This window comes from Pteronotus mesoamericanus, unplaced genomic scaffold (assembly GCF_021234165.1).
Source record: "Pteronotus mesoamericanus isolate MK-2021 breed Mesoamerican mustached bat unplaced genomic scaffold, CSHL_Meso_final scaffold_651, whole genome shotgun sequence".
NCBI lineage: Eukaryota > Metazoa > Chordata > Mammalia > Chiroptera > Mormoopidae > Pteronotus > Pteronotus mesoamericanus.
In genome coordinates this window covers 35,217,590-35,234,709 of record NW_026555325.1, presented here as the reverse complement: position 1 = coordinate 35,234,709, position 17,120 = coordinate 35,217,590, and the positions used below count along the sequence as shown (strand labels likewise).

The 17,120-nt window shown below is 32.9% G+C and overlaps 1 protein-coding gene across 1 annotated transcript in view; it reads left to right on the top strand.

The window, feature by feature from the left end:
- Positions 1-17,120, top strand: part of ATF2 (activating transcription factor 2) — a 74,376-nt gene that overhangs the window by 46,361 nt on the left and 10,895 nt on the right. Inside the window, exons 11-12 of the mRNA XM_054562532.1 lie at positions 8,739-8,888; positions 11,684-11,890. Of these exons, the coding sequence (XP_054418507.1) occupies positions 8,739-8,888; positions 11,684-11,890 (357 nt within the window). The remainder of the gene's footprint in view (positions 1-8,738; positions 8,889-11,683; positions 11,891-17,120) is intronic.

Here is a 17,120-nt window from a genome sequence, read left to right as displayed (position 1 = left end):
AGTTGCCTTTATGAATGATGGACAGAGGAGAGGAATTGGTTTGTGAACAGATGTATGATAAGGCAGTACAGTAAAATGTTAGTGGTAGACTGTGTTGGTGGATATACAGATGTTTATTATATAATTTTTCCATCTTGGATATATATTTGAAATTTTGGGGGATACAATAAAATGGTAAAGGCTTCATAGTGTTTTCAGAAGAGATGAGAAAAAAGGGGGCTAGCCTGAGGATATATATGTCTTAGACTTTCTGAAATACCTGCTTATGTGCCTTTTAGATAACTTTAGATGAACTGACATCCACTTCCAGTTCTTGTGTAAACTGGGTAGCTTCTTGGCAATATCAGTGATCTGCTTTTGGACCTCAGGTCTCTGCATTTTCATAGCACTCCTTGTTTGTATAGGATAAGTGAAACTGGAAGCAGAAGTGAGAAGCAAGACTTTATTTCCCAAGGCTCACCAAAAAAAAGATTAAAAACAACAACAATAATTGCTTAGAAGAAAATATTTGTTACCTGCCCTTGAAGCTCAGGTACCTATTTGACTTATAACTTTCTCTGGATAATTATCCCAATTATCTTATCTGGCTTTTATTTCAATCTTCATAACTCTGTATAATAGGTGGTATTGTTTTATAAATAAAATAAAACTTAGATTAAGTAAAAAAAAGTATTATATAATTTCCATATATTTTGGGGCTTTTCTCTATATCTTTCTTATTGACCTGTATTTTAATTATACTATGGTTTGGTAACATACCACCTTTGATATGTTTATCATGTTTTCATTTCCTAATATATTGTAGGTATTTGACTCATTTGTGGAAACCATAGTTGTTCCCATACTATTCGAGTAACATGAAGGGGTAACAAAGTATCAATTGCCTGGAATGCTAAAGGAATTATGATTGATTGGGGGGTTGTTGTCATGTACAAATTATTTGATTTCTCACCTCACTATTGGCTTGATATTTTTATTGAATATTAGTTTGTTTTTCCTGTCTTAGTAACATAGAATGAACATTATTTAGTATCTGTTCAAAAATTTTCAGTGCTTGCATGTCATTATCATCGACATCAACTATACTTACATATTATACTTACAGAAATACAAAACTGCCAGCCTTAGGGAATAACCAGAAATAGTTTGGTTTTTGTAGTTTAATTCATGCTTATATATTTTACCTCAGTCTCATTTAACAGCTAGTTCTATCACTTGTTATTTAACAAACATTTCATGGATACCAAGAAATTCAGCAGATGCGATCTTAAATTTTGAGGTTTCTTTCCCCCCAGATACTGCCCGTGATCATCAAGAGAGTCAAAAAAAGTCTTACCTTTAAGAAGGACCTTATTGATTTTCTTTTTCCAGCAGGTACTGACAGGATTATGTCACATGATTGAGATGGTTTTGTTTTTGATTTTTTGATGCTTTTTATGGTAACTTTTTTTGCACAAGAATCTTTTTTTCAGGGATTCCTTTTGTAAAATATTAGATTTTTTTAAATTATATTTTATTGATTATGCTGTTAGAGTCATCCCAGATTTTCCCCTTTTGTCCCCCCTCACGTAATCCCCATACCTTTGGGGATAAAATATTTGTTCATGTCCATGGGTCATGTGTGTAAGTTCTTTGGCTACTCCATTTCTGATACTGTACATTACATCCCCGTGGCTTTTCTGTGACTACCAATTCGAACTTAATTTGCTCACCTCCTCTTGCATTCCCCTAAACCCTGCCCTCCCGTCAAAACACTCTGTGTGGATGATTCATCTCTGTTCTTCTTCTTTGCTTAGTTTTTTTTAATTCAGTCGTTGATAGGTATGTGTTTATTGCCATTTTATTGTTCATAGTTTTGAACTTCTTTTTCTTAAATAAGCCCCTTTAACATTTCAAAGAATAATGGTTTGGCGATGCTAAACTCCTTTGGTTTTTTCTTGTCTGGAAGCTGTTTATCTGCCCTTCGATTCTAAATGATAGCTTTGCTGGATAGAGCAGTCTTGCTTGTAAGTCCTTGCTTTTCACAACTTTGAATATTTTTTGCCAATCCCTTCTAGCCTGCAAAGTTTCTTTTAAGAAATCAGCTGACAGTCTTATGGGGACTCCCATGTAGATAATTAACTGCTTTTTTCCTTTTGCTTTTAAGATTCTTTTTATTTAACCTTTGGCATTTTAATTATGGTGTGTTTTGGTGTGACACATCATAATTAAAATAATATTAGATTTATTAAAGTTTTAAATTTAGTTCTTCCCTAAGTTGTCAAGGCCAATTTACACATCTAATTATATAAGTATCCCTTTTAAAGGGCTTAAAATATAATTAATATTAAACATCTTAAACTTTATTTTAAACTTAATATATCCTGTTTCTTTTTATAGGTACCTCTGTTGCTTAACAAACTTTCCCAAGTACTTAATAACCTTTAAATTTAATTAAACTTAACATATAATGAGGCATAGTTTATAAAAATATTCCTTTATAACTTAGGAGCTTAATAAGATTATCTTTGCTCCTCAACTAAAATCACAGGAATAAATCAGTCTCTTAAATATTTCAAATTGAAATCCAAGTATAATCTGTTATTTTAGGTACTTTTAGAACATAAAGTACCAAATAGGTACAGATTATTTCTAAATTTGAATTAAAATGCCACTGTCATAGATTTACTTTTTTAAGCTTCAGGGAGCTAAAAAATAAAAGGACTTATCAAATGAAGAAATAATTGTATCATCCCAAGTGAAGAAAATTGAAACTGGGTTCATGTCCCAGTACACAAAGGTTTCTTAATGACCAGATAAGTGATAATGGGACTTTATCCTTTTCTCCATCAGTGATAGAACATCAAATCCATGCTTTCCAAATACATGGATCGCAGTTCACACCTCTATATTCACATTACATGATAATTAATTTTTCTGACTGTTTACCAGTCTGCAGCTCCTCATTGAAACTTAACAATTTCTTCTTTCACTGCTTCAGTTGGGTTTTGCTTTGGCGTTTTCAACTCTGAAAATACTTAAAACATTCTCCCTTTTTGGTTCTCCATCTCTTCAGTATTTATTTGACCTTTGTGGTCACAATCCATTAGTGACATGCTACATACTGTTGCAGTGCTGATTCTACTATAATGACCTGTGGTTAAAAAATAAAAGAAATGGCAGCATCAGAACACACAAAATGAGTAGCACACTATATAACTGAAGAAAAACTTGCTTGTATCCTGAGAGATCTAAGGATACTTTCGTGGTGCCCTGTTTTTCAGATGCCTAGTGATTACAGGAGTATATAATATTTACATTGTGTTTGTGTCCACTGTAAATATTGAAATATCCTCCTTTTCTGCTAAAGAAGTTTCTTCAGAGCAAGGGTTTTTTTGTTTGTTTTTTAATTTTAAGAACTTTATAATAAGACATTGGAAAAGTAAGAATGTGTTATTAAAAAATGTAGGGGGGTCCACAGACACAAGATTATCTAGTACACAAGAATTAATAGAATCTATTTCACTACAAAATTGCACTGTATCTCACCAAATTTAGGTTTAGACGTTTTGTCAGTAAGTACATAAACCGTAAATAATTGCTGTCTTTGTTACTCTTCCAATAGAACAATTTTCTTAAATAATATTTGTGATCAAAAAGTAAATCTTATGAATGTTAATCATCTAGGAGTTTTGTTTAAGGTGTAGAATGTATTTAAGTAGTATTCTCCAGAATCATTCCTTTAAGAGTTGTGTGACAGAAATATCTTTGCACTCAGTGGGTAGCCAGTAGGTTTTCTGCAGGGGGTTTCTACTGAGAGCTGACAGAGGGCATCTTGGCAAATGTTCAGAAACTCACATTAACTTAGCTGGGCCCTGCATGGAACCTCATGTTCAGCAGAATTCTTCTGACCTGCCTCTGCATGCTAAGCTAATCAGCAAACACCTAATGAGCCCACTCCAAAGAAACAGACTCTCTCCCAACCTACTTCATTTTCATATGTTCTCTGGGGGAGGGGAGACAAGACTTTATGAGGACTGATGATGTTGCAAAGACCACAATAATGATAATTAACTTGCTGAATTTAGAAGATTATGCTGTTAATTAGTTGCAAAATAAAGATAAGTAATAGAACAGCAGATGGTAGGATAACACCCAGGAGAAGGAGGGTTATTACTCTGATGAGCTTTTGTGGCACATATGAAATATGGATCTGACTTTTTCATAAATTGTTTCTAGAGAACATTGTTTTTTCTTTGAACTATGATGAAATAGTTTGTTCCTACTAAGTTCTGACAGATATGATAAAATTTCAAGAGTATAGTATGTAACAATTTGAATAGCAAATTTTTAGCAGATTACCTCTTTAAAGTGAATATGTCAGATCAGCACAACAATATCTCTTAAGAAAGAAAGGTTTCAATATAGTAGTTGAATTTTATATTGTTAAAAATTAATTCTAAACATTAAAACATTAGTCTGCTTAGAAATATAGTAATAAAGATATTTTCATTTTCTTTCAAACAAGGTATATACCTTTAGTTTAAAATTAAAATTGTTTTATTGTACATGTTGGAGAATACAGACTTTTAAATATTATTTAATTTTCATTGAGCACTCGCTTTTTTTACTTATATTTATTGAGAGAAATTTGGATCTTAGCAATGGACTGATATCCTTATTGATTCCTAATATGATATTTAATAGTAAACAAAAGTTTAATATTAACTATTTTGACGAAATTTTTGTTTAAAATATGTTCAGTGAACTAGGAGTCAACAGACAGAATTTCTTATTAATTTTCAAACCAAATTATTAGTCCTTTAAAGTGTTTCTAGCAAATACAGTACATATGGGTAGATTGTAGATATTTTATATTAATTGTAAAATTTATATGAATCATATTTAGTGACAACTTTTTTACCAAACCCATTCTAATTTTTTAGTTTACATGTATATTTGTTGCTGTTTTAAAAATCTGCATCTCAGAGCAGTATTAATTAACCCTTGAAAATCTGTAAAATTTTGTACCCAGTGGCACACTTTCCAAGTCAGACTCATTGTAATCAATGTAACAGCATGGAGCAAACATTAGAGCTTCTTCACTGGATGAGTACTGTATACCCTAGGGCAGTCAAGAGAGGATAATGAATGAATACTGATGCTGCTTTTAAGTGCTCTATAAGGTAGTAACTTGCCCTACTAAAGATTATTCAAGAGAGTGATGTTTATGTACTTCAGACTCCCATGTGTGTAGTTACTGTATTTCATTAATTCTAAGAGTTAAGCTCTTCACTATTAAACTTTAAATGCTTTTCAACTCTGTGATGTTTTCTACCTAAGGACTTAAAAATGTTTTACCAGCACTTAATTTACTAAGTTTCACTTACATTTATGTACATTTTATATCCATAAATGAAAGCCCTAACCTAACACTAGAGACTGGGTACTGTTCATTGTATTTTGACGTCTGATATTTTGTTTTTAAAAGATACAATTATGCAGAGTGACCACCTCTCCAGATTCTCCTCCTTTCTTCTGTTTATATGACCCACACTTTCGAACTCGTATCATTTTACTTTTAATTTTTCTTTGACCATTTAATGTAAATATTTCTACCTGAGTATAGCCAACTACTGCTTTGGCCGCTTATCTAATTTTAATTCATCTACTTCCACAGTATCTCATCAGTTATGAGTGTCCAAAGTTTCTGTATTTTAGCCACTAACGTGGTGGTTCCTGCTTGTTTAAAAAAGAAAAACAAGAGAGGAACCAAGAATTTTATCTAGATTCTGAAAGCTGTTGTGTTTGATGTGGTTTTGAGAATTCAATTTACATAATAAAATATGTCTGAGGCTAAACTAGTGATTAAGATGACCCCTAAGTACATTTTTCCTAAGTGTAGTTTGAAAATACAACTTTCCTGTACGAACTTTCCTGGTTCTTTGGCATCTCCACCCACACCTGTACAAAGAAAATAGAGGCTATTTTTGAAGAAATAAAGAACCCAACATTTGAGAAATCCTTTTATGAGTCAGGTACTTTTGCATATTATATTTAATCTTTACCTAAGTCCTGCAAGGAAGTTAACATTATCCATTCCCAGTTTTACAGATAAAGAAACTAAGACCCAAAGATTACTGTATTTTGCTCTGTATAATGCGTACTTTTTTGCCCAAATTTTTGAGGGGAAAAGAAGGATGTGCATTATACATTGGTCTAATGACTATATACCATGGATATAATAATGAGCCTAATCCCATGTATAATGCACACCAACTTTTTTTTGTGCATTATACATGGGAACACAATATATGTGACAAAATACGGTAAATGATTTGTTCAAAGTCAAACATAGTTTGAGGCAGAGTTAAATTCTGAACATAAAGTGTCAGCTGTATATGATATGTATACAGTATACATTATATATACTAATCAGTCAAGATACTAAGACTTTACATATTGTAGTACTCTTTGCAATTCAAAAAGAAGTACTCTGTCAGAAAAGAGAAAAAAAACCTACCTCATCCTCCGATGGTGTGGCTTTAGCAGTTGCAGCATCAGACTTCGCATTCCTAATCCTTTGTAATTGTTTTCTGAACCATTAGGCCATCCGGCCTCAAATTTTATTTCTTGATCACTCCTTATGTGTTTTGGATAAATCGAGGATTTGAACTTGCTTAATGGCTGTGTGACCTTGGGCAAATGATCTCTGGTTTCCTCATCTGTAAAACAGGGATGTGGTCCTATTAGAAACTCATTGATCCTACATAGATCCAACATGAATGGATCTCAAGTACATTATGCTAAAGGAGAGAAGCTGGATTCAAAAGGCTATACACTATATGATTCCATTTATATGGTATTTTGGAAAACGCAAAACTTTCAAGATCAGAAAACAGATTAGTGGTTTCCAGGGGCTGGTTGTGTGAAGAGAGAGTGACAGAAAAGGAGCATAAGGGAAACGTGGGGTAATAGAACTGTACTATATCCTGATTGTGGGAGGTGGTGCTACAACTGTATGTGCTTGTTAAGACCCATCGAACTGTACACTAAAATGACTTCATTTTATTGTATTGAACTTATAACTCAGTAAACCTTTTTTTACACTACTGACTTTGTTTTTAAAATCAGTCAGAATCTACAATGATTAGCAGTAAAGAGAAAATATCCACTAACAGTTGTCCAGGTATAATTATTGCCTAGTGGAAATTTTGTTGATCTTTTCATATATGTTTCAGTTTTTTAAGAATCTAGATTACATATAGAAAGTAAAGTACGCATAGATGAAAGTAAAGAAACTTCAAATTTTTGAATAGTTGTAAATTTTCTAAATTGTTCTTAGTTGGCATGAATGAAAGCAATTGTACTAGAATTTGGGGGACTTTTTTCAATAGCTCTTCTCTCTTACCCACCCATTTCTGCTATATATCCAGAGAAGAAAGGAAGAAAAGGCTACCAAGAATGTTTTTAACATGTAACATCCAGGCAGTTACTTCTAGAAAGTTTGGGAAGCACTGGATAGACTGCAACATAGTTCTCATACCAGTATTTGTAGCCTCTCTCTCCTGAAATTTGCACCTGAGGTGTGGATCTTAGGGAAAGGTCATGGGCATATTTCTGCATCAAATTTTGTGAGAGAACTTTATTTTGGGCTCAAGGACTACATCTCAGTTAATAAGAATATTATCAGCAACAATAGTTCCAGGTCTTTCAGGTGCCTGCAGTCATTTTCATTGCTGAGATGGTATAGTATGATTACCTGTGCTAATTATTTCAAAATACAGATCATAACAATAAAACTACCCCCAAAATCATATGTGTCATTTTCGCCAAAGAAACCAATTTATGTTTATTAGCAAATACATTGGTTGTTTACCTATGTAACAGTCAGTAATGTACCAGTTGCTAGAGAGGATGCAAAAAAAATAGAAGGCAGTCTCTGCTCTTAAAATGCTTATGGTCTGATTGGGGAGATAATATGATACATTTTTGCTGATAGAATATCAAGTTGTATCTGTAAAAAGAGATATCCTTAAAAAGAGAATGAGGTTCTAGGACCTCATTCTAACACTAGACCTTTCATACTCTTGATAGTGGGTCAGGTACAGTGCAGTTAACAGGCAAAATGGAACACAGTGGAACAGATAGACTTGGAAGTAGAGATCTGCTTATTGGAGACAGGGAAGACCTAAGGGATGCAAATCCAGCTGTAGGTTCTCAAAGGAGGTTTAACCTGACAGTGTAGCAGCCTAAAAAAGTGCAACATCAGGTCATTGTCAAAGTAAGCACTGACATCAGACCTGCAAGCAGAAATCAGATGGCCCATATCTGGAAAAGAAGAGATTTTAGTTTAAGAATCTAAGCGTCTGAGAATATTGAGACAGGATACAGGAATGGAGTAGAGAAAAATAAGTGTATATAATAAACTTGTATTGCTTGTATTAGTTGAACAAAGTTATTTTCAGTCAATAGTATTTTTATTTTTTACTCATTCTCAAAATTGATTAGGAGCAACAAAGTTTAGAATCTCTAGTCAAACTAGACAAAAGACTCAGGGAAGCTTTCCAAAGGTCCTTTTGTTTATCTTACTGATATTTATAGTGATCTTAGGAATTATGATAAAGCTAACTTTAAGGCTGAATGAGTTTTTGCATTCCTTTACAAATGTCTTTTTTGGTTAATCAAAAAGTACATTAAGAGTTGGATTTGAGTGGAAAGTAAGAGAATATTTTTTTTAATTGGTGTTTGCATTTCAGAGATTAAAAGCTGCTTTGACCCAGCAACATCCTCCTGTGACCAATGGCGATACAGTAAAAGGTCACGGTAGCGGACTGGTCAGGACTCAATCAGAGGAATCTCGGCCACAGTCATTACAACAGCCAGCCACGTCCACTACAGAAACTCCAGTATGTGTGTTGTTTTTATCATTCAGCACTGTTATGGTCCTTAAAAAACACATACAGTATAACTTAAATGATGTATATTTTGAAAAAAATTATTTCTGGTTGTTTTTATTCTGAAAATATATCAAAAGTCTTAAGAAAAGATAGTTCAGTGTAAAAGTATTAACATTAAATAAAGTCAATCAGTCTAGTCCATCATTCTGTCAAGCAATTCTTACTGTGTAGGACACCCTATATACACCAACATATATACGCTGTATATATGTTGGTCTGACATGGTACAATATCCACCAATACTGTATAAAGGAAATATTTTTTTCTGTTAATTATATTCAACAAGTAATGAATATATGTATTACATTACTAGCATAAATCAAACAATTCTTTAATTAAAATTTGTGAAACATCTCCAAAGGAAAAGAGATGCCATATGGCAGCTGTTTGTACTAGAGGCCCTGTTCACTTCTCTAGTTTGTGACTGCCTCTTAGATGATCAATATTTCTATATGCCCACAGTGTATTTCTATAGTAAAAGGTTGCTATACTTCAGTTAATGTTTCAGAACTCCAGACCTTTTATCTTCTCTACCCTAAGAATGTTAGCATTGACATTAAAAAGCAAAACTTTGCATTTAAATAAACAAAAGTATACAAGTTTTAGAATGCCTCCTAAGCATAGGTATTTAAGTAATTCTATTTTATCTTTATGAAACTTATGACAAAGTAGAATGTAGTTGTGGTTGCCATCCACTGAACAACTTTACTAATTGTCTGAGAGGGAAAGTAAATAAGTATGTTTTAATGTCAGGGGTTAAATATGTTTAATTCAGGGGTTAGCAAGCTGGCTCACAGGCCAGATGAAGCCCAGGTGGTTTTAATGTATGGTCTGCAAGCTAAGGGTTGTTTTATATCTTTAAAAGTTTATTTAAAAGAAAAGAAGCAAACATAATTTACTCTTTTATACTGGCAATAGTTTTCCTGTCTAATTTTATTTGTATCTTTATATTTTATTTTATGAGATGAAAGTTCCACTGCTGTATTCCTAGTTTCTATATTAGTTCATATATGTTTTTAATGAAGTGGAATGAATGAATCAATGAAAGAGAAGAGAGGAGGTGGTACTTATGCTTCTAATTAGCCTCAAGTCCTTGTTAGGGGTAAAAATATACACATGTAACTCTGTAATAGTTTCCACTTCTCATACTTAGATCTAGCCTTTGCTGTGGTAACTGAATTGTCAATTAAAAAAATAAAAAACTGTTCTTTCCTATTTAGCCAAATGAATAAAAGAAACAAACCTGCTCTAAGTTATGAGGATAAGGTAAAGAAAATATTTCAAGCTTGCTATTATTGAAGCTAGCCATAAAAATATTTTTCTAAAAGATTAACTTGTAATTATTGTGTAAAATAAACAATCTAAAACTTGATCTTTATGATAATTAAAATATAGTATAAATGGAATAACCATCATCATTTTTAATGCCAGTTATTTAGAAAATGAATTATAACATATAACATATTTTTTGAAGTTCACAGAGTGAGAACTAGTTTGGTGATTTTCCTTCAGAACTTGTCTTGAGCTTATATATAAGACTTTTGCTTATTGTATACATTAGGAGAAAGTAGAAATTTAATCTGTTCACACCATTTTAAAATAATTAATTACAGGTAAAAGATCGTTTAAGGCTTCTTCTTTGGATCATGTACCAGTGGCCACAAAGTGCTATTTCCTTTGCACTCTTTCCAAGGGTTCACTTCCTGTCTTTCACATTCAGGTGTTCTGTGGAACAGTTTTGGGATTTGTGAGAGGCTTGGAGGTATTTATTGTTGTATAGTCCTAGACATTAGACAGTATCACTGGTGGTGAAGATTTCTGTCTCTGGCTGATCTGAGATAACCAGGCTAATCTGCAGAGAGGTGAGGGAATGAATTATAATGAAAATCTGGACTCCTGTGGTGGGATCCTACTTGCCAGGAAAATGAGCATTAATGAACCTGACCCTTAGAAAAAGACTGACCCTAGATTTCAAAAACTGAAGAAAAGTTGAGTAGAATCGCATGCTACGTAATGACATTTCAGTTAGTGACGGACTGCATATATGGTGGTGGTTCTATAAGATTACTATATATGCTTACAAGCAAATCTATGGTGAAAAAAAACAAAACAAGCAAAACACCAAACTACCATGGACATGTTTCTGAAAAGAGTGACACCTCCTTCCAGAAGAGCCTCAGGCAGGTCCTTCAGGAAGGATTCCAGGAGAAGGTATGTTATAGGAGATGACAGCCTTTGAACACCCTCCAGTGGGACAAGATGTGGAGGGTGGATGACAGTGGCATTGATGATCCTGCCCCTGTTTCGGCCTATGCTAATGTGTGTGTGTCTGTTTTTAACAAAGAAGTTTCAAAAGTAAAGTAATTTTTTTAATATCAATAGTAAAGGTTATAGAATAAAGATACAAAGAAAAAATATTTTTGTACAGATGTACAATGTGTTTTAAGCTAGGTATTATTACAAAAGAATCTAAAAGTTGTAAAAAGTTCAAAGTGTATAAAGTTACAGCAAGCTAAGGCTAATTTAATATTATTGAAAAATGTTTTATAAATGTAGTATACAATAAGTGTATAGTTTTTATAAAGTCAACAGCAGTGTATTGTAATTCCTAGGCCTTCACATTCACTCACCATTTACTCACTGACTCACCCAGAGCAACTTCTAGTCCTGCAAGTTCCATTTATTGTAAATGCCTTATACAGAGACACCACTCACTAAAAAGCTTCCATTTCTGTTTATTATAGGCTTCTCCAGCTCACACAACTCCGCAGACCCAAAATACAAGTGGTCGTCGAAGAAGAGCAGCTAATGAAGATCCTGATGAAAAAAGAAGGAAGTTTCTGGAGCGAAATAGAGCAGCGGCTTCAAGATGCCGACAAAAAAGGAAAGTCTGGGTTCAGTCTTTAGAGAAGAAGGCAGAAGACTTGAGTTCATTAAATGGACAGCTGCAGGTATGGTGCATAAATGTAAATTTTGTTTTATTTATTTTAATAATCATGAACACAGGTCTTCCTTTTTGTTTTCTTCTTTTCTTTTTACGACTTTATTTATTTTTAGAGAGGAGAAGGGAGGGAGAAAGAAACCAGTGTATGGTTGCCTCTCGCATGCCCCCTGCTGGGGGCCTGGCCCACAACCCGGGCATGTGCCCTGACCAGGAATCGACCCTTTGATTCATAGGCCGACACTCAGTCCACTGAGCCACACCAGCTCAGGCGCTTTTTTTTTTTTTTTTCCTAGTTAGCCATCTAAATGTTTTAGATGGGACCATTGGGTATGTAGAGAACCTATATAAAGCCTAATTTTATAAACCTATTTGGATACTGAGATGAAGTAATAGAAAACTTTCAACACTGATACAATGAAGAAATTTTAAATGTGTTTAACTGTGTAGTAGTAAAGTACTTAAAGTTTATAAAGTTGTGACACAAAGTTCAAAGAATCTTAAAATTAAAAATATCAGTGGTATTTTACTTTTCATGTTCATTTTCTGGTTTATATCACAATAAAGTTGCTTTAGTAGTGGTATTCTTAAGTTATTTTCTTTGAATTATAAATTTTGTTTTGTTTTGTTTGTTTTATTTAAAGTGAATATAGTGCTCAAGAAAGGTGCCAGATTGACAGCTTTGGAAACTGAAGGACTCTTATTATCCACAGAACAGGTACAATATGGCCAGTGGCAATAGAAATCATTTTATACTGCCCTGCCAATGTGCCTCAGATACATTTCTTAGGAACCTCATGGGTATAAAGGTTTAAGGCTCCTTCCCATTCAGTCTTTGGTAAGATTTCCAGCGGGGGAACACCAAGTCTATTTTCTTCCTTCTTTTCGTTTCTTTTTTTCTTAAATGCTGTGAATGTTCTCCAGTAAAATCTTGTAAACTACCAACCAATGAGCATCAACTAGAAAATTGATGTTAATGAATTGTAGTTGTTATTGATCAGTCTTCTGAGTTAATTCATTTCCAGTTAAAAACATATATTTCTATATAATTGATGATAACTACTACTGTCTTCTTAAATCTGTCTATCTTTAAAGATGTCACTAATAGATAAATGTCTATTTAAAATGCTTAGGAAAAAGTTTTTAGCATCAAGGATAGCATTTAACCAAATATAATAGAAATTTTATAACTTAAAAATTTTTCATGTAAGGCAGACATCTTTTCTGTGTTGTGATTTGAATATTGACATGTTACGTTTAGAACACATTGTCTTACGAAACATATTTTAACCATTTAGAAAAAATTTAAACATGATTTACCACATCACAGAGACTTCAAATATATACTTATATTTTTTAGAAAATATTTTTAGAAGATATATATTAATATTTTTGGAAAAATACGAATTTTTTTCTCTTCAGTTCAATGAATCAGATTAAAAATGCATATGCTTTACCAGGTCTCTGTTATAATACTAACTTTTTAAAAAATTTTCTTTTTTACCTATTTTATCTACTAAATTTTCCAATAATATTCATTTTACATTAACAAAGTGATTTAAGTATACATATTTTGTCTTTTCTGTTTTTAACTAACAAAATCATTCTTTCAAATGACTAAGGCTACATATAGTTGTAAGACATTAAACATACCATCTTTTGTTCGCCTCAGTTGTCTTATCCATAGAATAGAGATGATAACTGCTAATCTACTTCTCTGGGTTGTTGCATAAATCGATTGAGTATTTTCAGATACATTAAGTTCTTAATTGTAGTGAGATAAATTTATTAATATTTTCCTATGTAATTTAGCTTACTTGCCTTTTTAAGAAGTGAAAATGTTTGAAAACTATAAATGGTATATAAATATAAGGTCTAATTTACAAGGATTGGACTTTAGGTTGGGCCAGTTCTGCTTTGACCCAAGTTTTTGCAGTATTGACAGCTCTTAATGAGATATTGCTTTTTCCTTAGTTATACTGTAGAACTGGTCAACATTATCAATAGCGATGGTATTTTATTATTTAACAAAACCTTGGAAAATTCAGTATTCAAAGTAAATGTAATCTTTTTTTATTAATTACATTTTGTACTATACAAACTTATGATTAAAATATCATTGTAAAATGTGTGATATTTTTATATTTCCTAAGTGGGTTAGAAATTTCTTGACTGGAGAAATGCAAGATTTAATCATCTAGGTACAAGTTAGCTACACATCATTTTCAAAGCATGAGAGTTTTAAATAGAAGTCAAATTCAAGAAATCACTAAGTTAACTAAAGTTATATTCAACTATAGGGCTTTATTCCTTAAATTACAAACAGAACAAGTAAAATCAATATTTTTAATCATTAGAAACTGTTGATGATGGCATCATAGTTAGATACGAAACTGTGCTCAGTTTTAGAGGTGCATGCCAAAATACGAAGACAGTGAAATTATATGTTGTCGGGGATGTCTTTAAAATGATAACACAAAAAAGAAAAAGGTTAAGGTCATTTGTATGTATTAACCTGGGAAAATGTCTGTAATTTACTGTTGTGGACAAAAAGAAAGTTGCTGGAAATAGCCTAAATGTCCATCGGTGGATGAATGGATAAATAAATTGTTATATATATATAAACATACAGTGAGATTTTTTTAGGCATAAAAAGGATTGAAAGCACATGCTACAATGTGGATGAACCTCAAAACATGCTTCAGTGAAAGAAGCTAGACACAAAGCCATGTATTTATGTGACTCCACTTACATGAAATATCTAAAACAGATAAATCCATAGAGACAAAATGCAAATTGGTTGTTACAGTACACTGGGAGAGGATAAAAGGGAGAAACTGATTAATGGGTAACCAGTGTTATTTTAGAGGGACAGAGTTGATTTATAAGTAGATTTGTAAATCTACTTTGTAAATGTACTAAACACCACTGAATTACTATTAGAAAGAGAAACTAAGAAAAAAAAATTCAGTCCCATTAACAGTTACCTCAAAAAAGAATAAAACACCTAGGAAAAAATTTAACCAAGGAGGTAAAAGACCTGTATTTAGAAAATTATTAGACACTGAAGAAATTGAAGCTACAAATAAGGAGAAGCATATACCATGTTCATAAATGGGAAGAATTAACATCATTAAAATGTCCATACTACCCAAAGCAATCTATAGATTCATTGCAATTTCTATTAAGATGCCAGTAGCGTATTTCACAGAACTAGAACAAATGTTCCAAAAATTTATATGGAACCACAAAAGACCTCAAATAGCCTCAGCAATCTTGAGAAAGAAGAACAAAGTTGGAGGCCTCTCACTGCCTGATATCAAACTGTATTATAAAACCATAATAATAAAAACAGCATGTTAACTGGCATGAAAGCAGACATAGATCAATAGAACAGAACAGAGAGCCCAGAAATAAACCTACACCTTTACCGTCGATTAATATTTGACAGAGGAGGCAAAAACTTGCAGTGGGGTAAAGGTAGTCTGTTCAAAAATGGTGTTGGCGAAATTAGACAACCTTTTTATGCCTCGCACAAGAATAAACTCAAAAATGATTAAATTCTTAAATGTTAGACTCGAAACCATAAAAATCCTAGAAGAAAACTTAGCCAGTAAGATCTCATTGCTCTACTCAGTCATTTTGAATGTGACAGCTACACGATCACATTCAGTAAACGACTAAAAAAAAAACTGGATACTAAAATGTATACCATTAATCTTTTTCATTAATAAAAGATTTATTAATTAGATGGTTGAGTGTGTAGGTATGGAAATCAGTATAGAAATGAATCCCTAAATATAAGTAAAATGTTAGGAATCACATGTACCAGGAAATTAACAGTGGTAAAGAGAAAGGGTATTGGTAAACATGGATGGTGTGGGAAGAAAAGGTGCCTCACTTATGACTTTATTATTTCAAGTGGATATGATTTTTATTGTGTTTTAGTTGTCAAAAAGTTATAAAATAGAAAGTAATAGACTATAGTTTTCACTGTATCAAGAGGTAACGTAGTAGATTCAGGGAGAAAAATTTTCTTTCAGTCTGCCAACAGCAAAACCACTAACTGAAAAACAGAATGACTTTGTAAAGAAAATTGAGTATCAAAGAAATAATTCAGCTGTACTTGACATGAAAACATTCATCAATTCTCCTTTTTTTTTTTTAATAACCCCCATGTGACATACAGACTTAGCCGATTGGTATAATGGGCAGTAGTGACTCCTGGTTACTTATATACTACACAGGGTCTATCCAGAAGTATCCATCCATGTAATATGAAAAATAGAGACATTTATTGAAGAAGATGCAAGAAACATTGTACATAGGACAATGACACCTCAAGTCCTCTTCAAAGTAGGCACCTTGGGAACTCACAGTCCTCCCAGTCACCCTCAGATGCGCCATTGTGTTTTCCTAAATCTCATCAGCAGTCTGAAATCTCTCCCCTTGCAAAGGTGATTTTAGTTTGGGGGAAAACCAGAAGCCACAGGGCGCCAAATCTGGGTTGTATGGGGGCTGAGTCACCTGGGTGATTTGATGTTTCACAAAATAATTCTGCACGAATTGTGATGCATATGAGTGGGTGCATTGTCACGATGAAACCACCCATCACCAGTTGCCCATAGCTACAGTTTCCTGAATCATCCAGATAGTGCCCATGGAGGAATGTTCAAGCTTAACACAAAATTTGGTGCAGATTCGTTGCTCTACTCACTCAGTAATTTTGAATGTGATGGCCACACAATACACATGCTTACTCAACTGGCATCTACTTCCCCAACTGACTAGTATAGTGAAGTCGCCATTGTTCACACATGCGCATTCCAGTCCACTCTCCTTGGCTGCCAGGTTACATCAACGTCGCACAAACCATTCTTGTTATATTACAATGGCTGGACTGTTTCTGTACAGACCTCATACACAATAAAAAGTTTAATGAATGCTGAGATATGACTTCATATTTTTACCAAATATATATTAGGTTTTTAAAAATATTAATTATTCAACCTTATTGCCCCAGTCACAGAATTTAATTATATTTTAGCTTTCTAAAGTCATTGCTAAAAATGCAATTTCATCAAATTGTATTAGAGACATTTAGGATAATCTTGACCAAGAATTGGATGCTGTTTATTATAAATTATATTTTTATGGTAACACGTGATTTGTTTTTTATTTGAAATGGTTTTAACCTTTTTTATGGCTTTGTCTTTCAGTTATAGTCATTTAAGGGGGTT